The following is a 26,085-nucleotide window of genomic DNA, read 5'->3' on the forward strand; positions in this document are numbered from 1 at the left end:
TTGCCCAAGGTCAAAAAGAGTGGCAGTGGAGGACAATGGATTGGAACTGGTTTGTGGTTTTCCTTGTTCTCCGCCCACTGCTCTACCCCCTAGGCCATAACCTTCTCCTGAATTAAAAGAATAGGTCTTAGTGCAGAACTGGGATAGTGACACTGGCAGTATTGCACACAGAGAAGTCTCCTCTCTTTCATCCGTGACGGTATTATGTATTTAATGTAACAAGCACCATATCTCACACAGCTGCACTCTACTAACCTACAGACATGATACTGCCACGCTGCCTCCGCAGTATGATCACCCGCACGCCAAACGGACGTGTACCTACCGAAAGAGCCCAAGTAGTGCCAAAACACTGACAGGACATTTTCTCTCTGTTTCATAGTTTTATGACTTTTCTTCCAGTCCATCGCTTTTTTTCAGGTTATAATATGGGTTTAAATATCTTCCACTTTTGTAATTTACAGCTATTGTGTGTTTTTCAATAAATCTTAAAGAGTAGTATCATTTCTTACCGCTTCTGCGGTACTACCTCGAGCATTCAATTGTTTAAAATCCAGACCATTGTATTATTCTCTTAAATACAAAAAATAAAATACTTTAAACCCCAAATGTGTTTCTGTGGTTTAGGCACTGATGTAATAATACTGCATTATTGTATATTTTATCCACTTTGGTGGCAGCTTGTGTTTCACTAGTGTATAGTAAAATAAAAACGTGAGTAAATATATCCCTAAAACCCCGACTTGTCCCAGTTGTCTTTTTTTTTTTTTTATTAATCAATAGAAAGTTCTAGCGATGCATTATGGAGGAGGATTTGGAATTTAAGAACATTAATATCATCAAAATAAATTCCAGGAAGAGCTCCAGTAAGATGGCACAGGAGATCTGCAAGTATGACACAATCTTCAATTAAATACACAGAAATGGAGCATCAAACAATTCTCAAAGCTGAACACATAACCATCATTCCAAGAGGGGAAACTGACCAGCAGTTCCTGACCCCCTTTAATCTATGCCTTTTCTCGTCTTTGTTCCAAATTACTAACCATCACACTTTATCAAAACGGGCCAGGCTGGAGGCAGATTGGCATGGCATTTTGGATCAAGCAAACCCTTAATTGGCATGCACTTGGCAGGTTCAGCCATGCCCGCTAAACAAGATCTGCAGAAACATTTCTTTTTTGAGGCTGTTACGTTTGACCCGTGGTAAGTAGCACATCCATCTCTACTTCATAACATTAACTAGTCTAGTTCAGATTTTAATTTATGAATATCATTATCTTACACACATATGTTTGAGTTACAGGCTGACTAAATTTCAATGTTTTCATTTTGCCAGAGGTCTTGTCATGCTCAGAGCTGTATTACAGCTATAGTGCTCTGCAATCAGCCTCCAGCGATACACAATTGTAAAATGAAGACAAGAAAAAGGATTATACCACAATCATACATCTCACACAAATACAAGTCAAGAAACTTTCTGCTAGATAATATTTAACCAGCAAGCTGGCATCCTATGGCAGCAGAGTCCAGAGGGCATTTAACCCCTTCACACTCACTTTTACAATGCTGTTTCACACCTCGCTTTGGCAAGAAGCTGAATGATAGGAGAACAGTGTTTTTAATAGCACATTTCCTCTTTTCTTTGCCCTATCAGTGTACATTACCACTTCAGCAAACAGTTTTCTTAGATAAAAAAAAACAACACACAAAGCCAGGATGCAATTCTGCTGTAGGATAAATCAACGACACAGTAAAGGCGCCGCATACAAGAATGATTCTGAAAGAAAATATGTGTGTTCTAGAGTCCTTGAAACCACAAGGTGGCTATGGGAAAAATCTGTCCGAGGTCCCTGAAGCAGACACACAGCCAATGTCGGGCAGGCGGCTTCTACTCAACAGAAGTGGCAGAAACTTACCCACGTTTACAGAGACCGATAAGTATTAACAATAAGAAGCGTAAGCACTCTAAGAGGGTCGAGCTGACCGCCAGGGAAAGTGAAAACCAAGGACCAGTTCTGTAATAAACAGAAAAAAGAAAAATATAAAAAATCATTTTGAGAATAAAGATGGGGGCTGTGCAATGGGTTAATCACAGGGTGGTTATCTCGCATACAGCTACCGCACATCACCACATCAGGTTAGTAGTTTATGATCGTAGGATAGATCAAGGCAAAAGCTGCTTTTATTCCAGCTCCAGCTCCATTTGCAGTGACGGACTTGCTTTCCTGAGGAGCTCAAGTGTTGCTTCTTTCTCTTTCAGTCCTGGAAGGTTACTCAGAAATAGATACTCGAGGTTCCTGCAAACAAAGAGCAAAGATCCATCATCGGTAATACCACAGGGATCCAGACAGCTGCTCACCTGTCAATAATACAGGAAGGGTAACAAAAATGATATTCAGCTGTAATATTCTGGGAGATGTCTCTCCCTGATGGCATCGGCCATTCTCAGCTATAAAAAAGAACTGTGTGAGCCAGTCCAGTGACTCAAGGGCAAGTGCTGTGCATTGCCAAGTGGAGGACGTACTTTTCAATTGCAGGCCCAGGCTTCTGCTCTCCAGGTCGGCTGCGGAGGCAGTGCTCACGGTCCCTGCTGGGAGGGAGTCAGGGTCATTGTGCTGACTGGCTTTAGGGTTCATGAGTGCATGGCTCCTCAGTTGAGGACTGTCACTGCAATGACTGAACTAATGAGAGGGGAATTAACCGTAGGGAGCTGGGAATGAAAAGTTCATGGTGCTGCAGGCCAGCACAGGCTGGCTGCGACTGAGCTGGAAGCCCAAAGGAGGAGAAAACTGCCTCAACCCCGTACACCCCCCAAAAAAGATAGTGCTTCCCATTTTTGGAAAAATGAAGAGCTCCACCACTAACCCTAGCTCAGGGCAACCCTGCTGCTCATCTTGCATCTCATGGCAGGAGGCTGCATCACCTTGGTACGTCCTGATTCACATGCATTTCTGATCAGTGAAAGTACCATGTTATGAAACGCTTTCCAGAAATAGCTAGGCCTCTGCTCTGCAAATTTGTAGGAGTGAAAAAACATAATGCCCAGGAGTACATCTGGAATTCTACAGAATAGAGGCCTGAGTTCTTCTTGGAAATTAAAATAAAAACTGGGCCAGAGAAAGGGGAAGCACTATCAGCCTGTTATTGTTTAAAGTGCCAACAGAATCATGTAAAGCATTATTGCTACGCACTGCTGCTGTAAATGGTGCCCTTATACTCCAGTCTTCAGCAAGGCTCGCACCAATCTATTCTGCTCATTTTTAAACGTATGGCGCTTTTCCTTTTATTGAAGGTTAAATGAAGCTCCCTCACACACACGTGTGAGTGAAACCTGTACCGGTAACCTCGAGTTGCGTACTTTAGACTGTTCAGTGCTATGATGCCTCTGTCAGTCACGTTGCCACAGGAAATGATCTCCATGTGCAGCAGGCTTCTCTGGAGATTTGCAGTCTTGCTCAGCCTCTCCAGGCAGGCGTCTTCTATGTAGATGCACTTGCACAGTTTTATTTCTTGAACATGCTCGAGCCCATCTGAAACAGAGAAGAGGTGTCAGTGCCAGCTGAAAGCCCTCCAGCTGTGGTAGAAGCCCTGGGAAGCTCTCCTTGTTCGTCACAACTTTGTGCCAACATCCATGCCTTGTGCGGGCAAGGCATGGATGTTGGCACAAAGCACACCAGTCTCCATATTTAGGCTTTATGGACAATTCAAGCCTTCCTAGCCAAATCAGATTGTTTCCCCTTTTGTTTGCTTATGTATTTTTCCTTTTAAATAAACGTCAGTTGAAAGATTTTTATCTTGCTCCCAGGTTTATACAAAGTCACTCAGGCCGATGCAATATGGCGAGCTCGGCCGAGTGTATGGCTTTCCATGCACTTGGACGCACGTTTTGGACGCATGTCCAAAACTCCTTATGCAATAAGGAGATTCGCGCGTCCAAAACATGCTTAGCTGATAGCGCTCATCACATGTAAATTCATGTTCATGAGACTATTAGCTATTACCCCCGATGCAAAAAAAAAAAAAAAGTGTGCCCGATGTGTACATTTTTACTCTCAAAAATTAACACCTGCCCTGCACCAGGCGTTAACTTTAGGGGCTCCTCAAGAATTACTGCTTTTCTGTAGTTACTCCGACTTAATATCATGGCGATATTAAGTTGGAGGGACCGAAAAAAGGAGAACGGGGAAAAAAAAATTAAAAAACAAATGTCGCCAGCCGGCAGGTTAGGATCCATTTTCCTAACCCGTGGATATGCCCAGGTAAGGAAAACGGACACTCATAAAATTGAGCATCCATTTTCCTAACCCACGCTGACAGCCACCTCTCTCCTGGGCGCCAATGCCGAGGAGGCGCTAGGGACGCACAATTTCCTCCAGTGCCTCCTTTTTACCATAGCAGCTCATTTAAATATTAAATCGGACGCCCGGGAGAGGTGGATCGGCGCGTGTGAGAGCGCGCGCTCAATCATGAGCACCCCGTTTTACACGTGTCGATGTTGCACGAACCTATGAATTACCAAACTGTAAGTGCTCAGCTTCTTCTCCCTCCACCCCCACCATCTTATAGCCAGAGGCTTGCCTGACTATGAGAGAGGTGCCTCCTCCTAACTTAGCAGCAGGTGGAATTTGCAGGGTTGCAATTCTGATTACCTATATAATCAAACCCCCGGTGCATGATGCAGGATTCCGTGGCATCAATTGCTTGGATCTTATATTTTCCTAAAGGACCTGTTGGGAGTCCATTATAGTCCTGCTGCCACCTGTCCAATCCCTGGTAACGCACTCGTGCCCCACAGCGCAGAAGCCATTCAGACGCTGCTCTGTCAGGGCCAACGTCCTTTATACGTTCATAATCCACCCTGGTGATATTAAAATAAAAGGGTTAGTCCTTTTTCAATATTGTACAAGATAAAATGGTTTGTTCATAGTTTAAAACAGGGACGGATAATCTTGGCTTTCTCCCTTGAAAACAAGCATGCTCCACTGTTCTCTGTTCTGTCGACCCATTGTGGTAGATACTGTGTCATTGTAAGGATAATTTCTACCATTCTGTGCCTGTGCCATGGCCAAGGAGTAGGTAACTCTGGGTCCTGAATACCATAAACAAGTCTTGTTTTCAGGATATCCAGAATGAATATGCACGAGATATCTTTTGCATGCACTGCCTTCAACTCTATGCAAATATATCTCATGCATATTCATTCTAGATATCCGGAAAACAAGACCTGTTTGCGGCACTCAAGGCCTGGAGTTGCCTGTCCCTGCTATAGCCCTTTGAAATACAGAACCTCCAGGGTTTCCACAGGAATGAGAGGTGCTTAGGTGGTATAGGTTTGAGAGCATCAGTAACAGAGCTAGTGGTGAAGGACCTCTATTATGAAACACTTGTGACCAAGCTGCACCTTTAGTCACAAGTATGTTTACTTGTATTATGCCTACTATTCTCCAGTTCCTGCTTGACAAATCCTATACAAAAAAAGGATTAGAAGCTAAAAGCGAAATTTCCTACCTGCTAATTGGGTTTTTCAGCATTCCAGCAAATACATCTCAAATATTAAGATTTGGTCCTCCTGCCAGCAGGTGGAGACAGAACAAAACACAGGCAGAAGGAACCTCACTTTCTATATATGGCCACATCCAGCTCCTCCATCTTACTTTTGATATCTTCACAAGCTGAATATACTAGCATTATTTTTAATTAACAAAAATTTAATGAAACAAAACAAATGTAATAGACATTCTGTCCTGCCTGATGGCCTTTCCGTATCCTCCAATAATCAAATGTATTTTTGACTATCTGCAGGTAATTTTCTTAACTATAAAGATCTCCAGGCTGCTACTGATGCTGTACTGGATCATGACAACAGCAGCTGGAATATCATATGTGCAATCTCCAAGATAATTAGCTGCTGCTCAAATAGTGAGAAATAATCTTTCTTACTTTAGATCTGGGTGTTCCTGACAGAATTCATGATTGCAGCATGGTTAATTATTTGACTATAGCTTTCACCATAGAAGCTGAAAAACCCACTGCGTTCAGTGCTGCTTCAGAAACATCAAACGCTTTCTTCCCTTCGTACTCTGCCCTCTCACACCCTGGGTCGTTAAGCTTCAATACTCCTGGTAAAGGAATTATTGTTCTTGTAGCTGCACCAGAAATCACTGCAGCTCTTTTAGGAACCTGTAACCATACAAAAGATTCTTCTTCATTTACAGCAAAAGTTGTATTACTAAAAAAATCCAGAGTATTTCTGCTCATTATCAATAAGCAAACGAGGCTCTTGGCAGGATAAGTCACAAATGATCGTAAATACTCCGTGATAGCTCTGTTACCTGCAGCATTCCAGTGCAAACAGCAATGGCAACAGGTCCTCCGTGATAGCTGTACTGCTACGCAGCAGGGCCTCCATGATGGTGGCACTACTATCTGCAGTGAACCAGTAATGGCAGCAGACTCTCTGTGCTGGTGGCCCCGATACCCGCAGCATTCCAGAGTACTGAGTAATCGCAGCAGGCCCTCCATGATGGTGGCACTGCCACCCAGAGTGTTCCAGTAGTGGCAGCAGACTCTCTGTGCTGGTGGCCCCGATACCCGCAGCATTCCAGAGTACTGAGTAATCGCAGCAGGCCCTCCATGATGGTGGCACTGCCAGCCAGAGTGTTCCAGTAGTGGCAGCAGACTCTCTGGGATGGTGGTACTGCTAACCACAGCATTCTGATGCAGTCATAATGGCAGCAGGCCCTCCACAGTGGTGGTACTGCTACCCAGCCTGTGAAGGCAGCAGACTGTCTGTGATGGTCGCACTGATACCCATAACATTCCAGCACAGTCAATTATGGCAGCACACCCTCACTGATGGCTCTACAAGTACCTGCCTGGATGAGAGGTGGCAAGAGCATTTCAACCTACACACACTTCCAGCATAACAAAAGCCGGTAGTAAAGGAGAAGAAATGGCTGTACTCCTCCTAAGCACAGAATACCAACCTGAGATACGACTGAAGTCCCCAACCCGCCTCCACTACCAGTCCTGCCAAAGCCAGAACAAGAAAAAAGGCAGAGGAGTTTGAAGGCTACTTATAGGACGTGAGGCCCCGAGGCCTATTTTTTGGTTTTGTTGCTACCTTCTGGAGAGAGGACCACATTTGCAGGATCTGAGCTACTGAAGGTGGAACATCTGTGTACTTACAGTTAGGGCATCTGTTTTTGGGGGAGGATTGGACATGAAATTTGATGGGGATACTGAGCTGCTGGCATGGTCTACTTCCTTCTGCTGATAGTAGCTGCAGCCACACAGTAGCTTCTGCACGCAGAAGGAAGTGGGTGCTGTTGGCAACTCAGTGCACCTGTTAGACTCAAAGACCTGTCAAATCAAAACACCTGAAAAGAGAAGCCCTACTTCCACTTGCATTTAGACCCTGGAAGGGGCGTGCCAGCAATGAAGACAGAAGGTTACAGCATGCCACGCATGTGGATGCCTCCACCACAAAGCCCCCTCATGTCTACTGACTGAAATCTTGCCCAACAGGGAAACATGAAGGCTCCCACATTTCTTTTTGATATTCTGATTCCAAACAGCATTGTACACTTTGCACATGTTCTTTTCTTTCCTATACTTGGTGCTCTCTACGTTTTTGTTTCTTTTGCTGGGGAGTTATTAGTTTTATTACTGATCTCTTTCCTGCAGGATCCTAGTTATTATTGAGGCTGTGGCCTAGAGCTCATGTAGCTCTTTCACACCAAGAGATGAGAACTTTAACTTCTAGAGTAAGAGGAAGACTGCAGCTGAAGGGGGAATGTGCCTGACTCGCTGGCAGGGGCTGTGATTGCTGTACAAGAGAAGAGGCATTCTCTAATCACCCTAGCAGAGATTTTCCATTCTGATTTTTCTATCTTAATGTAGATAACGTTCTGCAGGAGATAAGTAAATTAGGGAAGAGAGACATCTGCCCAAGCCGCAGTGAACATGTCTACTGCTCAACATAAAACGTCTCTTTTATTAACTTTATATAGGTTATTTTACAGAGCCAGAATCCAATGTCTCTACAAAGTCGTTGCTGCTGGCCATTGCTATAGCTGAAGGCATGTTGATAGGTAACCCCTCTAACTATAAGAAATCTCTTATTGAGTCAAAACAGAAGAGACCCCCAGGTGACACTAATACTGGATTTGTTCAGCACTAGTTTGGAGATCAGCATCCTTTAACTTGCATCTCCTGGAGCAAAATATGTAGAGCTAATGCTTACCATACCGAACATTTCCATAGAATGAGTGACTGACAATAAACAAGAGTAGGCCAATGCAACTGGTATGCACTACAGAGGAAAGGATGTTTGGGCTGGGATTTTCTCAAATGAGGGAGGTTGGAAGAAGGCATGGCTGGGTTACACTAAACTAAGGGTGGGAAGTGGGAGCAAGCACCTCCTAGCCATACCATTTCTCAGGGAAGAGAGTGGCGACTCTGAGTCATGCTTAGCCCTGGGTGATGTAAGAGCCAGGGAGCTCCCAGTTACATTACTTCTAGGATAGGAAAGGGGGGCTCTGATCATCACACTCTGTCTCAGAGATACTCCTTCTCTCTGTCCCTAGTTGTTCATTTCATCTGTCTCTATCCCACCCTCTCAATGCGACAGGTCCCTCTCACTTCTCCAGTAGCAGAAAGAAACAGACTCTGGAACAGTGGATGATAGTAGTACTCACTGATGGTTTTTGTAGCGAATTCTTCCAAGTAGAAGAGGAGATAGATGCAGGCAGCGGGTCAGGGAACATGGGCCCTCGAGGAGCGAGTACCGGTTACCTGACAGCGATCTGAAAGAAGCAAAGAGGCCCCCGAGGAGCAGGTACCCCGTTAGCAGAAAGAGTCCAATGGGAGTTGGAAGGCAGAGTAGCTGGGTACGGAGAGCGAATCCCATCCGTAAGATCACTCTTGCTAACTCAACGGCTAGCAATAAAGAGTAGGCTTAAATATCCAGGCAGCGTGACGTCATCACAGGGGGTTGCACCTGAGGAACACGCCAATGAGGAAATAAGAATGAGGGCTGCGCGGCGCATGTGCCCTAAGGTACCTGGAGAACATGGCAGGAGGCAGTGCCCAAGCCGGTCCGGGGATGCCGGAGAGGACAGCAGGCGGATGCTGCGGCAGCCAGGCGTCCATCAAGAGCAGGAGGAGCCACAAGAAAGGAAAGGTAGGCGGAGTGAAGCCATCGTGACGTGACGGTCGCAACACTCTCTATTTCAACGGCAGGGGGAAAAGAGGAATTAGATTCAGACAGCAACCAATAAGGAAAATAAATAAGCTTAGGGATAACTTGCTGATGCGGCTGTTTCTACCCTTAACCAATAAGCCTGAAACTCTTGATGCAACTCCAACATTGCTCGCTGCTTCAACGGAAAGAGGTGACAGAGAATTGGACTCAAACAGCAACCAACAAGGACCCTAACTTTGATGGTCTTGGAAACTGATAAGTATGGGGGTGACTTGTATGGCATGGCAGAAACTACCATAAGTTTGCTGGGCAGACTGGATGGACTGTTGGTCCTTTTCTGCCATCATTTCTATGTTTCTATGATGCAAGATATCACCCCACTGATGCTAAAACTCAAACCAAATGCGAACAGCTACCCATATTTAACATTGCTGTCTCTTAGCCGCGCCACAATTTCCCGGATCTCCCTTCTTTTGCAAATAATAGAAGCAGCCAGATCCTGAAATATATCAATCTCATGGCCTTGTCACGTGATCGTGTCAGATTTTCTCGCCTGATTTGTCATTCTTTTTATTAAAGACAGCTGTGAAAGCAGGCGATAATATCCCTCAGTAAAGTAGAAGGTGGTGAGCCCAGCGCTCTGTGTACTCTCTCCAACTTAATTGCTGGTACTTCAGCCTTGACCTCGCCCACTTGCAGAATGGCCATGCATATGTTGCTCACAATCTAAAAATGGTCCCCAAATTTGGTCCTCTCCAGGATTCCTCTAAAGTGCAAATTGGCCCTGTGGGACCTATTTTCTCTATCCTCTATCCGAGCATTCTTCATTATCCAGCGCTAGCTTGTCATGTATCTTCTACCAATAATTTATATCCGAAGCCTGCTCATCTAGCCATGACTCAGACTCCTCCACCTTGCACCCCAAGTCTACAATATTACACCTCATCTCGGCCACAGTCTCTACAATCTCTTGCTTTAGACAGCCAATATCGGAGCACAGTTCTTTAGACAAATTTTGAAATTCGACTCAGGTTGGGGGCTCCATCTGAGAATCTCTCAGCCTAGACTGGGCCAACCTCTGTCTCTGTGGCTTCCATTTCCACTTCTTCGCCTGAGCCCACCACTCATTCTGTTGCCAATGCCGCAAACAAAAAGTGCTTCAATTACACTTTTTTCTTCTGTGTAGCCATCTCAACCCAGGAAAGAACCTACTCTGGCTCAGTTATGGCAAACTGAGTACTCAGTACTACTGAGGAGAAAAAATATTTATGGATTCAGGTTAGGAGCTAAAAGCTTAGGCAGCCATCTTGTCCAAAGACATCACTTCCTCCTCAGGAAATATTTCTTTATAGAAAAGGTAGTGGTTCCATGGAACAACTTCCCTGTGGAGGTAGTGAAGACAAGGACAGCATAAGAATTCAAGAAAACATGGGACAAGCTCTGAGGGAGAGGAAGAATGCTAAACTAAGCAGGAGATATGGATGGGCAGACTGGATGGATTTTTTAATCTGCCAACATGTTCTGTATTTCCTATAATGTAGTTGAACTTATAAACTAAATTTCCCATGGTACAAATTTCATGCTGAAAGGACTGTTCACAGAATCAGTCCACACATGAACAGGCAAAAGGATGCACATTCTTTACTTCAGGAAATTAACCTCTTGTAAGAGATTACATGTTCTTTTATATCTTCCCATCAACTATCCCTTCCCTCTGTGTGGGGCAAACTGCCTCCAAACAACTAAAATGCTCACTCGGTCCTCACTTCCCCATCCAGGCTAAAGACTCTTTAAATCTATGTAGCACTCCCATAACTATTCTCCTCACATAATAAGCACTATCTAGCCATCATTGCTTTGACTATGTACTGTCCAGTCTACTTTGTCCAGCTGCTCTCATAAACTGCCCTGGTACGACTCCATATAAATAACCAACTGTATGTAAGAACAGGTCTCAGAGACCTCATGAGGAACTTGAACTGGAGGTGCCTGAAAAAATGAAAGCCTGTATTAGGGAAGATGCAGGGCTTAGAGATTATAGCACAGATAAGATACCGAGAAAAGTCCCCCTAGCTACAAAGTGCTAAGATTGTGAAAGCTGGAAGATACCAAACAGAGAGCTGAAATTGCTGCAGTGTCCTTCTCTGCTTTCAGGGTTTCCAAACTAGTTTGTTTTATTGTACACTGTGCATTTCAGGTTTTCTGAGCAGCTCACGTACAATCTCCTTCTAAGGATTCTTCATGTCACAGGTTTAGTGTAATTAGCCTATAATAAAGAAATATTAAATGCAGGCTATGGGCTGGTCAAGTGGCATGTGGAGGGTCCCTACTTTGATTTCCAACCTAAGTCAGCTGGGGTTTAAGATGCTGCAGAGGCAGCGTCACAGCCCGAGCAGGAAGGGAATCATGGTGAGAGCCGGTCTCTGGGATGGCAGCTGGGAATGAAGGTTTATGGCACCAGAATCCCAGCTGGAAGAAAAAAGGAGAAAGAAGGAACTATAAGGCCAAAGAAAAAGCAGGCAGGCTTCTGATAAGGCGTTTGAAGGAGAGGCTAATGCAAAATCGCATTACTAAGATGAAAGACCAAATAGGCAAATTCCTGTATGATACAGGGGATATTAGCCAACGATTCAGTCTGTTTTATGAAGAATTAAATGATTTGGATAAGTCTGTTATGGAGGAAGGTTTTGAAAATAATCAGAAGGGAGTAGACCTTGCAGTTATCTCAGACAAGTATAGAGATACTTGCTGTTTGCCTTTTCATTGGAGCTTTTGCAGGGAAGATTAGAAGTAATCCTCAAATTCAGGGAATAAAAGTTGGGGAGACAGACTATAAGATGTCCTTATTTGCTGATGACTTCCTATTTATGATTTTGGATCCGGAGCCAGGGTTCTTTGGGGCTGGTAACAGTTGTAACATCCCCCAGGGTCGAACACAAGAGCTTTTGGTTGCAGCGCATACTGGGCAAGAGTCTATGTAACACTTCACATCTTGCTTCATCTGAAACCACCAGTAATGTTGAAAGACAAGCTCTAGAGTCCTGGCGACACCTGAGTGGCCCACCAGGCGAGAGTCGTGAGCCCAATGCAATACTTGTTCACGCAGGCGTTGTGGAACCACTGTCTTCCCAGGTGGGCCCCGCACTTTAGCTGCTACCAGATCTGTGCCGGATCGATGATATGCTAGAGCGGCTCTGGGAAGGCTTAAGTGTCAAAACAGGACAGGGCATAGGCCCCTTGGTTTTTCTCTGCTGCACGGTAACAAAACTTGAAGTCAAACATGTTGAAGAACAAGGACCACCAAGCTTTCCGAGGGTTCAGCTGCTGAGTTTGTAACAGGTACTCCAAATCATTATGGTCAGTAGGCAGTCACAGGATATCTGGCTCCCTCTACTAAGTGTCGCCATTCTTCAAGTGCTAATTTGACAGCCAGCAACTCGCAGTCACCAATGGTGTAGTTCCATTCTGCTGAAAGAATTTCTTAGAAAAGTAGGAACAAATCACCAGCGTTCCCTGGTTATTGTGCTGTAAGAAGATAGCCCCCACTCCGAGCGCGGAGGTATCTACCTCCAGTACAAATGGTCAGACAGGGTCCAGTGGTATAGACAGGGGTCTCGGGTGAATTCCTGCTTAAGTCTTTTGAATGCCTGGATGGTCTCTTCATTCCAATTTCAGGTATCAGCGCCCTTTGTTGTAAGGGCGGTGAGTGGTGCAGCCAGAGAAGAATAGCCATGGACAAACTGCCGGTAATAATTTGCAAACCCTAGGAACCATTGCAGAGCCTTGAGGCCTACCGGCCCTTAATTTGTTCAGGTCTATCCTAAGCCCCATTTAAGAAATAATGTATCCAAGGAATGGCAGCCCCTGCTGCTCAAATGAACATTTCTTTAACTTTGCGTAGAAATGGCGCTCGCAGAGTCATTGAAGGACTTACTTCACATGTTGCCAATGCTGCTTCAGGGTCTTGGAGAAGACAAGGATGTCATCAAGGTTCACGACTACAAGAGAGTGGAGGAAGTCCCAGATAATCTCATTAACCATGAACTGGAAGACTGCCAGGTCATTGCACAAGCCAAAGGGCATCATCAGATACTAGTAGTGCCCATCTCTAGTAGTGAAGGCTGTCTCCATTCTTCACCCTCTCTGACCCAGATCAGGTTGTATGCCCACTGGACATACAACCTGGACATACAACCTGGACATACAACCTGATTTTCATCAAGACAAGCTTGATGAAAATCTGCGTGCCCTTGAGGCAGTTGAAGAGCTTCGTGATGAGTGGTAAGGCGTAACAATTCTTTTTAGTAATAGCATTGAGTCCATAGTAGTTGATACAAGGGCAGAGAGACTTGTCCCTTTTTCCCCCCACGAAAAAAAATCCAGCCCCTGCAGAGGACAAAGACGGGTGAATGAACCCCCTCTCCAAATTCTCTTGGATGTACTGTGACAATGCTTCTGTGTCCAGGGCGGAAGCAGGTAAACCCTCCCTCTGGGAGGCATCTTCCCCAGGAAGAGATCGATGGGGCAATTATAGGTATAGTGTGGTGGAAGAGATTTGGCCTGTTTTTTTACAAAAGATGTATGTGTGGACTGAGTATTACAAAGACAGGCTGGGCAGCCCCAGAACGGTTGTTCAGGCTAGAGGGGTCGCTGGATGAACCGTGGATAGGCAGCGCTCCTGGCAGGTAGGCAGGGCCACAGAAGCACTAAGCAAACTAGGGCTGGGCCTAGGGTGCCGACCATTAGGGGGCATGAGCCATGTGGGGCTGCGAACATCGGCAAAGAGGAATGGAGATTCGGTGGGCAGTGAGCAGCAGCCAACCTGCTCGCAGTCCAGAAAACCACACACTCAGTAGAAGTCGGGGCCGGGTGCAAGGCAGAAGGTGACTAGGGCACCCAATCCCCTTGCACCGGCCCTGCAGGTACGGCCCCATCTGGAGATCAGCAGGGTGCCCCAGTTGATATGCAGCTGATGCTCCCTTAACCATGGCAAACCCAAGATAATTTCATTCACAGCTTTTGACAGAACAAAAAGGCAGATCTGCTCCTAATGGAGCAGGCCAGTTTGCATCTGCAGCGGCAATGGTAGACAAGGTGACTTGGCCAGGCAAGGGCTCCCCCAAGCTTGATAAAATGGTGAGCACAGTCACCATCTGTTCAGTAGAAATACTGTAATGACGTGCAAGTTCCTCCGCAATGAAGTTGCTGGCTGCACCCGTATCCTGAAAGGCTTGCACATGGATCTGGGTATTTTCAATGAAGAGACAAACTGGGATTAGAATTTGGGGAGAGGAGATGGGTCAATGTAGGGTGGCCTCTCCCAACAGCCCTAAGTCCTGGCATTTCCCGGCCTTGTCGGGCAATGTGCTGCAAAGTGCCCCTGGTCAGCACAATAGAGACAGAGGTTATGTCACCGCCTCCTCTGTTTTTTCCTCCAGAGAAATGCTGAAGTGGTCTACCTGCATGGGCTCTGGGATCCTGGTCGGGTTCGGGGAAGACTGAGAACATAAGAACATAAAATATATACCATACTGGGTCAGACCAAGGGACCATCAAGCCCAATAACCTGTCTCCAATAGTGGCCAATCCAAGTCACAAGTACCTGGCAAGTACCCAAACATTAAATAAATCCCATGCTACTAATGCCAGCAACAAGCAGTGGCTATTCCCTATTGATTAAAGCAGTTTATGGACTTCTCCTCCAGGAACTTATCCTATCCTTTTTTAAACCCAGCTACACTAGCTACCTTAAACACACCCTCTGGCAACAAATTCCAGAGCTTAATTGTACGTTGAATGAAAAAGTATTTTCTTCAATTTGTTTTAAATGTGCTACTTGCTAACTTCATAGAATGCCCCCCTTAGTCCTTGTATTATCTGAAAGAGAAAATAACTATTTCACATTTACCCATTCAAGTCTTTTCATGATTCTGTAGACCTCTAGCATATCCTGTAACATTTCTAGTAGTGGTGAACCCTTGCAGCTATAGATTCCTTTAGCCTTGAAGCTGAAGGATGAGTTGCATTAGATTTTAGAAATGTGGTGGTGTAAGAGTGCAACTCTGGTTCAGTAACTGCTATGAAGTACAACCTTGGATTCCCACACTCCTAATACAATTAGAGCAAAACTATATGATGGGTAGCATCAAACAAAAGAAAATTAGAAAGCCAGTCATATACAAGCCCTAACTTCAGAAGCTAGAGGAGCCCTCAACAATCATCAGCCTGAAATCCCCAGGGAGCAGTTCATTGTTGTCCAGTTGCACTCTCCCCCCTAAACATGGCAGAACCCATGTTTGATCAGTCCTGGGTTTTAACTTACATCCTAATGCAAGGTGGCATTTCTAGTCTCTGATTATTCTATTTGATATTACCACAGTAAGCAGTAAACTGCACTAGCAAGGGGGGGGGGGGGGGAAGAGAGAGAGAAAGGAAGACAGAACTGATCACCGAGGAGGGAAGCTCCACTTCCAGCCTTCTGCCACAGACACAAGTGACCAGTACAACCGTCACAAAGTGAAGTCTGCAGGGCATAACTGCAGATAATAAAACATGCCATCAATGATTTATGTTATTTTATGGTCCCATAACACGTTGCTAGAAAGAAAGTTACCTCAAGTCAAGCTTTCACTATTTCCCCTGTAGCTCTGACATTGTAATTTTTTCACTGCTCAGCACAATTTGTAGAAACTGAAGCCCTTGCTGCTTAGGCCTCCCACACTGATAGTGAAGGACATAGATAGGGATCCTTATGCTCGCTGTGACTCTTTCACCCACCCAGTGTCTGCACTAAGAGATGGGGGATGTTATCAAATTTTGCTTGTAAAAGAGAAATAGAAGGGAATTATTTTATACTACACTTAAAAACTTTCTAAAAGGTATTTTGTTTCCATTTGTGTATTTTTGTATTCTTTCCTTAACAAAATTGGCAGTACTGTAACTCTAAATGGAGGCCTGAAACCAGAAACAAAAACATTTCCATCTGAACACTGGGAGAGTGCCGATTCTGGTCGAGGCTTTCTTACTTGTTAAAAACAGCATTCAGCCATGCCCAAAAATGCCGGCATCCCCCTGCAGATGGTTTCTGCACACTGAGCACCGGCTGCGCAAACCTTGCAAACAGCATCACGGATTCCTGAAACGAGAGAACACTGATTACAACGTGTCAGTCGTTCACCTGTCCTCTCTGTGAACACAAAACACTGAAAATGAGAATTTCAGGAACTAGCTTTAAAGACGCATGCTAACCAGTGCTGCTATTTACATTCATTCAAATCACAGTATTTGTTTAAGTTGTTACATCCAAACACTGATGGAGCTCTTTGGAATCACAGGCAGTTTGCAAAAGTATTTATTCAGGTAAGAGAGGCCTGACTGAAAAATTCTCTCCTCAAATGTGGTTAAAAATACACTTGGGTTCTACAGTGCACAGGCTTAACTCCATTAAGAGGAGTTTCTGTGGGCGTTTAAGTTCAAAAAGGAAAATAGCGTGCATGCATTAAATTTTCAACTCTACATTCACTATCTGCCACCCCCCCCCCCTCCCCTGCTCAGTTACTCACGTAAGTAGCAAGCAAGTATGTTGATGCTTTTAACCAGCGTACTTTGCAGCTGCTAATTTTCAAAGGAAAACCATGAGTCATTTCTGTTTGAAAATCTGCATAAAGTCCACACGTTAAAAGCTCTCACATAGTTTGCTATTTGAAAATTGCACCCTAAAAGTCGAGCACAAATATAAACAAGGGAAAATACTTTTTTAATGAGAGGCCAGCAGATGCACAGAATTATCTCCCATCAAAGGTGGAGAGCAGCAGTACCAGGACAGAATTCAAGCGTGCTCGGGGCAGATGCAAAGGCTAGGAACAGTGTTTGGAGGCTGCAATATTGCAAATAATTCACTCTTCAATCCCTAGGGCAGGGGTCCCCAAACTCAATCTTTGACAGCCACAACACTGTCTGGTTTTCGGGATTACCAGAATGAATATGCATGAGATCTATTTATATATACCTCCCTGGAGGCACTCCTAGCCAGTTAAGTTTTCAGGATTGCCACAATGAATGTGCATCAAATAAATTTGCATACCCTGGGTCACCAATGTATGCAAATCTATCTCGTAGATATTAATTATGGATATCCTGAAAATCTGACTGGTTAGGTGTGCCTCCAGGAGAGAGTTGGGAAACATTGACCTAGTAACACCGGAAGCCACAGAATAGCTGGGTTGGTACAAGCAGACTACAAGTCCCCATAAAACCAGGTCCAAGCAGTCAAACTGGTGGTGGCCTGGTATCATCCAACAAGGTCATAGGACCTAATCAGCCAATGTTCGAGGAATAGCACCACTAGTTTCGGCAGCTGTGTAGGCTGTTAAAAAGCTTGGGGGTAAAACATGGGAGAGGATCTGGGTGTTGGATTAAGAATAGGGTTGTAATGCTCTGTTACCCAGAATGGTAGAGAACTAATGAGGGAGAAAATAAAAAATGATTTGGATAAGGAGCTTCTATTGTTGGCAGCTGGGATACATCTTTGCAATACAGACAGGAATAATTGGGCATATTGGATGGACCAATTGGTCTTTTTTCTGAGTAACAGACACCCAGTTCTGTTACCATTAAGCTTGGATGAACCCTTAGTAAGAGTATAGGTTAGTGAAGGAGAAATTACTACTTACCTGATAATTTCCTTTCCTCTATTGATGGCAGGCCAGTCCTCACAAACGGGTTATGCACCACTACCAGCAGATGGAGATGGAGTAAAAGCTGACATCACAGATATATAGCCCTGCCCTGACAAGAGCCTGCCAGTATTATCTGGAAAAGCCAAACTGCAGACAAACTGAAAATACTTGAAAATGATTATTAATAATCAACTACTCTTACTTCCAACCAATACGGAACTCTGAGCTCAGACAACAGAATTAACATTCACTAAACTGAGAGGCTAGTTAAGCCACTTTCCAGTCTTCAAACAAACAGCAAGTACAAACTCTGCAATATCCACATCTAAAGGACAAACCAAAGGCAAAAATCGGCAGCCGAGGGCAGGTCAAGGATTGGCATGCCTTCATTAGAGGAAAGGAAATTATCAGGTAAGAAGTAATTTCTTCTTCCTCTGCACTCAAGCAGGTCAATCTCCACAAGTGGGATGTACCAAAGCTACACCCAAACAGGGTGGGAGGCTGCCCGCCGTCCAGTCAACATCGCCTGCACAAATGCAGCATCCTCCCGAGCCTGAACATCCAAGCAGTAATGCTTGGAAAAGTATGTAATGATGACTACATCACTGCTCGGCAAATCTCAGCAGAAGATAATAATCACATTTCTACCCACAATATTGCCTGAGCTCTCGTGGAATGCAGTCTAATCTGCTTCTGCAATGGAAGCTTGGCATCCACACAAGCAGCCATGATGACTTCCTTAACCCAATGGGCTATAGTTATCCGGGTCACTAGTTTACCCTGTTTACCGCCACCATGGAGCACAAACAGGCAATCAGACTTACGGATAGATTTAGTAATGTCCAACACCTGCAGCAAATGATGCTTGACATCCAAGGTATGCAACAGATGATACTCACTTTCATCTCTGTCCCTTTCCAATGTGGACAGGGAAATGGATTGATTTAAATGAAACACTGAAACCACTTTTGGCAAAAAAGAAAGTACAGTCCAAAGCTGTACTGCTCCTGGAGTCATACGCAGAAAAGGCTCATGGCAAGAAAGAGTCTGCAGCTCGGAAACCCAACGTGCAGAACAAATTACCACTAGAAAAACTATCTTCAAAGTAAGCAGCCACAAGAAAGGCTACATAATGGTTGAAAAGTCAGATCCGCCAAGAAATTCAGTACCAGATTAAGGTTCCATAGAGGCACCAGCAAGAGAGAACAAAGATGCTTAACTCCCTTCACAAACCGAGACACATTGGGATGGGAAGACAGAGGCCCACCATTGACTCACCCACTATAACAAGCAATGGCTGCCACTTGAACCTTCAAGGTGTTAAGGGCCAGACCTTTATGCAATCCTTCCAAAAAATTCCAAAATCAATGGACTATCTACTTTGAGAAGCTGAGAGCCTCGCTCCATACACCAGGCCTTAAAACTCTCCAAACTCTCATATAGGCCAGAGACATAAAACATTTCCTGTTCCTAAGCAAAGTGGAAATAACAGCCCTCTCAAGGGCCAAATCGTAAGACAAAAATCAACCCAGATCTTCGTAAAGAATGGGTCCCTACCACAACAGTTCCTTCCACAGAGGCAGTCTGACGGGACTGCCTACCAGCAGACTCTGCAGATCAGCATACCACAGCCTCCGGGGCCAATCCAGAGCCTGACTTGCTATCTTCCAAACAATCCTGCCTATCAGAGGCCAGGGCAGGAAGACATACAGCAGGCTGCCATGCGGCTACGATTGTACTAGATCATTGATGCCCAGTGCTTTCGGATCCCGTCTGCGACTGAAAAACCGTGGAACTTTTGCGTTGTCTGAAGTCACCAGCAAGTCTAGGTATGGGCAGCCCCAGCACTCCACTATGAACTGAAAGGCTTTGTCTGCTAACTCCCACTCTCTTGAGTCCAAGATCTTCCTGTTGAGAAAGTCAGCCCTTACATTCTCCTTTACGGAATGTGGGAGGCAAATATGTCTAGCAGATGTTGCTCTGCCCATATCATGAGCATATCTATCTCCTTCAACACCTGTTGACTTCTGGTGCAGCCCTGACAATTGATGTAGACCACTGTAGTTGCATTTTCCGACATTATCCAGTCTGCCTGAGCCTCTAGACGCTCGGTGAAACGCCAGCCGTACTGCACGTGCTTCCAATCAATTGATGCTCCACTGTCGTTCCTTCGCATTCCAGCGACCTTGCACCATTAACTCCTGACAGGGAGCATCCCAACCTAGGAGACTCACATCCATCGTGAGCACTAAGCAATCTGGTATCTCCAAGGAAAGACCCTTTTAGAGATGATCTGCCTATAATCACTACTGCAATTGGATGATCACCTCCAATAGTAAGAGAAGCCTCACCACGTAGTCCTATGACTGTGGACTCCAGTAGGAAAGCAACATGTGTTAAAGAGGCTGCATGTGCACCCTCGCCCAGGGGACAACCTCCAATGTGGCCATCAAACTCAAGACCTGAAGACAAGACCTCACTGTCAGGTGAATAGTTCTTCTCAGGATTTGAAATTGAGCAATCAACTTCTGAATCTAACTCTCTGGTAGAAATACTCTGTTCTGCTTCGTATCGAAACAAATGCAGAGTACTCCAGCGACTGAGATGGCTGTAAGTTGCTCTTGGCCAAGTTCACCACCCAGTCTAGATCCTGCAGCAAAGAGAGATAGCCCAGTGACTTCTAGTCATGCTCTTGGCTCGAATCAACCAGTCATCCAGATATGGGTGAACTAGGATCCTGTCCTTGCGCAAGGCTGCCCTTACTACCACCATGACCTTGGAGAAGGTCCTGGGTGCAGTGAGCAGCTCGAAAGACAAGGCCTGAAACAGGTAATGACGTCCCAGAATGGAAAACCTTAGGAACTGTTGATGTCACTGATGAATGGGAATATGCAGATATGCTTCCATCAGATCTAGAGATGTGAGGTATTCCCCTGATTGTACCGTCATTATTACAGGGCATACAGTCTCCATTCGGAAATGAGTGACCTGCAAATGACGATTGACTCCTTTGAGATCTAGAATGGGTCAAAAGGACCCCTCTTTCTTGGGTATGACAAAATAGATGGAATAGCAACCTGTATTTTGTTGCAATTCGGGAACAGGAATTACAGCCTTCAGGTCCAATAGTCTTTGCAATATAGTTTCCACTGCTACCTTCTTCTGAGGGGAGTTGCACAGAGAGATCATAAAAGCATTCAGAGGAATGCGAAGAAATTCTAGAGCATAGCCATCCCGAATCATTTCCAGGACCTATTGGTCCGATGTGATCTGGACCCATCTCTGATAAAAGCGAGATAAGCGATAGCCTATCTCCTGCACCAGCAGGTGAGTCCACAGCTCTTCAATGGGAAGATCAAGAGGCTCCACTCCCAGAGCCCGCATCCTTCTGAGGCCTTCTAGGGCGAAAGGACTGAGACCTACCGAAGGAACAGGGTCTCTGAAAGGAAGCTCCTCTATAAGGATGAAATCGCCTGAAATCTTGAGAGTGACCACTTGCCTGAAAAGGCCGTGAAGCCAGCTTCTTATCCTCCAGCAAACAAAGGACTTGGGCTTCCCCCCATTTATTTGCCAATTTCTCCAACTCACTGCCAATCAAAAGAGAACCCTTGAAGGGCAGTTTTGTGAGACTGGACTGCCAACCAATTGCGCAGCTACAGCTGATGTCTAGCCGCTATTATGGAAGCAACCCTTCTGGCTGCAATGCGAACAAGGTCACAGCCCACATAAACTAAGAAGGCCGCCCCGGTTCACTTACTGCTCTGCCATAAAAAAACTATTCTCCCAGACTCCTGAGAGAGATTCAGAGTAGCTCGAGCCACCAAGGAACAAATGGAAATTTGCAAATTCATCACCTTGGCTTCAAAGGCTTGCTTAAGGATCTCTTCAATCCTTCTATCCTGAGCATTCTTTAGAGCTACCCCTCCTTCAACTGGTAGGGTGGTTCTCTTAGTGACAGAACACACCGACGCATCCACCTTTGGGAAACGCAACTGCTCTCTTGCCTGCGGATCCAAGGGATATAAACCTCCCAAGGCACGCCCTCCTTTAAAACTCACCTCTGGCGCACACCATTCAAGATCAATCAACTCTTGAATCGCATCTAGGAGTGGAAAGAAACATGAAGCCTTGTGTAGGGTGACCAATATGGGATTCTTCTTCTGAACACCCGAAGAGTCTCTCCCAACCACCCCAAGCATCTTCAGAGTCTGAGTAATCAGATCCAGCAACTCATCTCTATGAAAGAAACTAAGAAGAGTTCTATGTGGTTCTAAATCCGGGGGAACTTCTCCTTTCTGAAGAAGGGAGCAACCCAAATCATCATCAGTGTCATCTTGATCCACATCCACTCAAACGCCGTCAGGGATCATTGTGCCACGGCATTTGCACGTGGTGGTAGACAAGGAGGGCCCTAAGCATGCAACCCCGATTTAGGAGGCACTCCATCTCTACAGAATGACCCTGCAGAAAGGTCTGTAGTCCCTGGAAAAACTCCACCAAGGAAAAGGAGGATGGGTCCATACCAGGCCCTATAGGCCCAAGCCTGACATCCTGTGAGTGAGACTACTGAGGACATCTCTGAGAGTGGATCAACCGAAGAAGGGGACACCCTTATTATGTCGCCTCCAGCCCAAGGGGATGGACCAGCATTAGCAAAATCAGTAGGGGGAAAATCACCTCAAGGATTCAGGCAGTGCCGACACTGGCTCACAGAAAGCTTCAGCTGTATTGCCCTTATATGGTATGCAGCACAAACTGCTAAGTGATTAGCCTTCTTAGACGCCGACCCCATGGTGTCGGTTAATGCTCGCCTTAGTAAGATACGCACTTAATAAACACTCAGCGGTCAGCTACGCGGCCAGGTATGCATATAACTACATGCACAGCTACACGCAAACACACACAATACGTGATCAGGTATTCTTCAAAGCACGCACACCGATAGGCCACATAAATATGCGCACAACAGGAAACGTGGAACTTAGTGCACAAGGAGACATGCATGCGCACACCGTCACACATATAAAACGCGAGAAGGAACTGCCACGGCCTACCATGCAGCCAGCAAAAAGGAAGCCTGGAAGCGGGGCCTAGCAAAGGCTGCAGTACCCAATGAGTCTGCACTAAACTCTAGGGAGTTTAGTGCAGCTCACTAAACTCCCTAGAGACGTGAGTGGGAGATGCTGAACACCAACACTGAGAAGGAAGACCTGGAAAGAACAAGGAGAGGCTCACTAAAACTTTTTTTTTCTTTTCTTTACCTGAGCTCAGCCTTCTTTGACTGTGAACAGGAATGAGTCTCCAGCTACGGAGAGAGAGGGCAAAAGCCTTCACCACTGAGCCTCTCTCGGCCTTGCAACCGCTTTTTTTTTTTTAAGTCCATGCCAGAAAAAAAGACTACTGGACTCAAGGCTCCCAACTGGGGGAGGGACCCAACGGTATCACCTCAAGAGGTAAGCATTGCTATTCAGTTGTTCGTCTACTCCACAAACTGTACTTTTTTTTTTTTTTTTTTTTTTAAATAGGCAATCCCCAGTAGGGAAATGCATCTCCATCTGTTGGAAACGGAGAATACTGACGGGCTGATGTCAGGGCAGGGCTATATACCCATGACGTTAGCTTTTACTTTGTCTCCATCTGCTGGTAGAAGTGCATAACCCACTTGTGGAGATTGGCCTGAGTGAAGAGGAATGGGGGAGGTTTCCACTCAAATACAGCCCCTCCCTTTGAGAGGTCTGGAATGGCCATCCCCCTTGACAGTTTTCTTAAGCAGCCTTCTCCAGAGAGTCTGGAGGCAGTCCCTTATGGTTTGCTAGTAGATAGGAGGTAGTGAGGAATTTTCTTGTTTTGATTTTTTCAGGACCAGAGGACCAGGCAAGTCCTGGGGAGACTTACCAGAGTTGGGAGGGTTTTCCTTATCCAGTCTACTCACTAGTTGGCCAGGATTTTCCTCTAGGTTAATTTTCGGGCTTTATAATTTTTTTAGTGGTAAGCACCTTGTGAGACTCTGCACTCCGCCTGGACTCAGGGAATGGGGATCCCAGTTTCTGGGGCTGTGTAAGTTAGGGGAGACCTTTCCTTCTATACCCTCAACGAGGAGGTGGTGATCCACCACAAGGAGGAACTCCGTGTTAACTTCTGTTGAAGGAGAAAAGCACTTGAGTTTTGAGATCCTGGAGGAAGGTTTTGACTGCCCCTCCAATCCTGTCTGGAGCAGAGAGAGCTGCCTGCTTCATGGGATCCCTCCCATCAGGGATCCAGCAAGAGTAAGAAACCAGAGAAATATCAGAAGAGCTGCTAACCATGAACAATAGAAATCAACAATCACTGAGGACACCCATCCGGCATCTTCACCCCCTGGGAAGAGAGAGAGAATTGGACTTTTTTGCCAGTTCTGGAGGCATTTTCCTGCTCACACAAAGATCCCCTGTTCATCTGGGAACTTCAATCTTCCATGCCCTGGAAGATGGATGTTTTCCTACCCTGGTACCAGATACCCCTGCACAGACAAAGGGAAGAAAGATTGTAATGCAAATGGAATTCTGTGGTGCTGAAGATTAATTTGTTGTGCCATATATCACCAGTATTTATACAGTACTTTGTTTTAGGACACTAACCAACTGATTCCAGAGTATTTATTTTGGCACCCACAGCAAGGATGCATACCCCCCTCTCCCAAGGATAATGGAAGGAAAGTTAGCCTTAGCACTTGGGATCCTTAAAGTTAACTCTTCCTGCCCATTAAAAGAATCCACGCCCTGGGAAAACAAGATTGCAGGAACAGCCAGCCAGGGTTCCAACCCCAAAGAGACAATAAGGGGCCAATGCAAAAAATGAATGCTGAAAGCGGGCGCTGAGCATTCAGAGCCCACTTTCCTAGCGCACCCCCAGGAACCTCTACTGGGGGCACCATGCAATATTTAAATTAGTGATCACATTGTCAAGGAGGCGCTTGGGTCGATTGTGTACCCCTAGCACCTCCTTGACAGCAGAAGCCCGCAAGTGGTCAGCTGTCAGTGGCCGTCCACAAATTAGGAAAACAGATGCTGAATTTATCGGCGTCCGTTTTCCTAATTGGTGCACAGCCACAGGTTTGGGAAACAGATGCTTAACTGTCTGTCCGTTTTGTAAACGTGACCACTGGCACTTTTTAAAAAACTTTTTTTTTTAATCTTTGGTTCCTCCCACTTAATATCGCAATTATATTAAGTCAGAGAATGTAGAGAAAAAGCAGTATTTTCTGCATTTCTATACAACTTTTGGGCATCCTCCCAAATTTAACGCCTGCTCTAGGCAGGCATTAATTTCTGAGCGCAAAACTGTGCATTTTGAACACTTTTTTTTTTGCATTTCGGAACTTTTGGGCGTCCTCAGAAATGTAACGCCTGCTCTAGGCAGGCATTCATTTTTTAGCGCAAAACTGTGCGTTTTGGACGCACTTTTTTTTTGCATTTCGGTTGAGAAACTAACAGCCTCATCAACAAGCATTTGCATGTGATAAGTGCTATTAGTTTCGCCGGCATCCAAGTGTTGTGGGGGCGTTAATCCCCCTAATGCATAAAGAGATTAGGTTGCGCCTACATAACCCACGTCCAACTGCAGGTTAAACAGTGCTCTCGGCCCCTTTATGTTTATTGCCCCATCCCAGTGCAGCCTGCTTCCCGGGACGGGTTACATCTACTATCAGTGACTATATTCCTGTATAATATGTCACATACTACACGACAGCGGTGCACAATCTGAGATCTTCAAAACCTACCCCTACAGCTTACTCGTTCTGCTCTCTTTTGAACACCTCTCTTACAGCCTTACTTCTACTGCTATTTACACTAACGGGTGAGTTCCGGGCTGCAACCCAGCGGCACGTTCCCTGCTCTATACAGGGGGAAGGAACCGGAGCTGTTACCCGAGAGAAGGAAAAGGCGCCCCTCAGGCCCAACAGCTGTACTCATCTGCCTCCGCCGAGCCACGGCAGCCACTTCCGCCTCGGCCTCTGACCCAGCGCTTCTGCGCGCTCCCATTGGCTGTTGGCACCTGAGACGCTGTCAGGGGGCGGGAGCGAAGGCCGCCATGCTGAGGTTAGGTTCTGTCTGTGCGCTGTGGGCTTCGAGCCCTTCCAGGCTCCTCAGCTGCAGTAGGAGACGGGCTGCCGGGGGGCGGCCCTACAGGTGAGCCTGGCCGCCGAGACCCGGTTTGTGC

General features: G+C 45.7%; 2 protein-coding genes across 6 annotated transcripts in view; one reads left to right on the forward strand and one right to left on the reverse strand.

The window, feature by feature from the left end:
- Window positions 1-1,602: 1,602 nt before the first annotated feature.
- DMAC2L (distal membrane arm assembly complex 2 like) lies at window positions 1,603-25,925 on the reverse strand. 4 transcript variants are annotated; one of them, XM_029598362.1, is made up of 6 exons: window positions 25,793-25,911; window positions 24,189-24,385; window positions 16,234-16,343; window positions 4,653-4,861; window positions 3,362-3,533; window positions 1,603-2,300 (listed from the first exon to the last, which is right to left on the reverse strand). In XM_029598362.1, exons 2-6 carry the CDS (start codon window positions 24,189-24,191, stop codon window positions 2,186-2,188), a joined length of 609 nt encoding a protein of 202 aa, XP_029454222.1. In that variant the 5' UTR covers window positions 24,192-24,385; window positions 25,793-25,911; the 3' UTR covers window positions 1,603-2,185. The 4 variants fall into 4 exon arrangements, with proteins under 4 accessions (XP_029454222.1, XP_029454223.1, XP_029454224.1 ...); XM_029598363.1 differs by lacking the exon at window positions 24,189-24,385 and having other exon boundaries at window positions 25,793-25,925; XM_029598364.1 differs by lacking the exons at window positions 24,189-24,385; window positions 25,793-25,911 and adding an exon at window positions 25,646-25,760.
- Window positions 25,924-26,085, forward strand: part of L2HGDH (L-2-hydroxyglutarate dehydrogenase) — a 42,400-nt gene continuing 42,238 nt past the window's right edge. For both annotated transcript variants that reach the window (XM_029598360.1, XM_029598361.1), the window contains exon 1: window positions 25,924-26,054. In XM_029598360.1, coding sequence (XP_029454220.1) covers window positions 25,957-26,054 — 98 coding nt within the window. In that variant the 5' untranslated portion in view covers window positions 25,924-25,956. The remainder of the gene's footprint in view (window positions 26,055-26,085) is intronic.

The sequence above is a fragment of the Rhinatrema bivittatum genome, chromosome 4, assembly GCF_901001135.1.
Source record: "Rhinatrema bivittatum chromosome 4, aRhiBiv1.1, whole genome shotgun sequence".
NCBI classification, from domain to species: Eukaryota; Metazoa; Chordata; class Amphibia; order Gymnophiona; family Rhinatrematidae; genus Rhinatrema; species Rhinatrema bivittatum.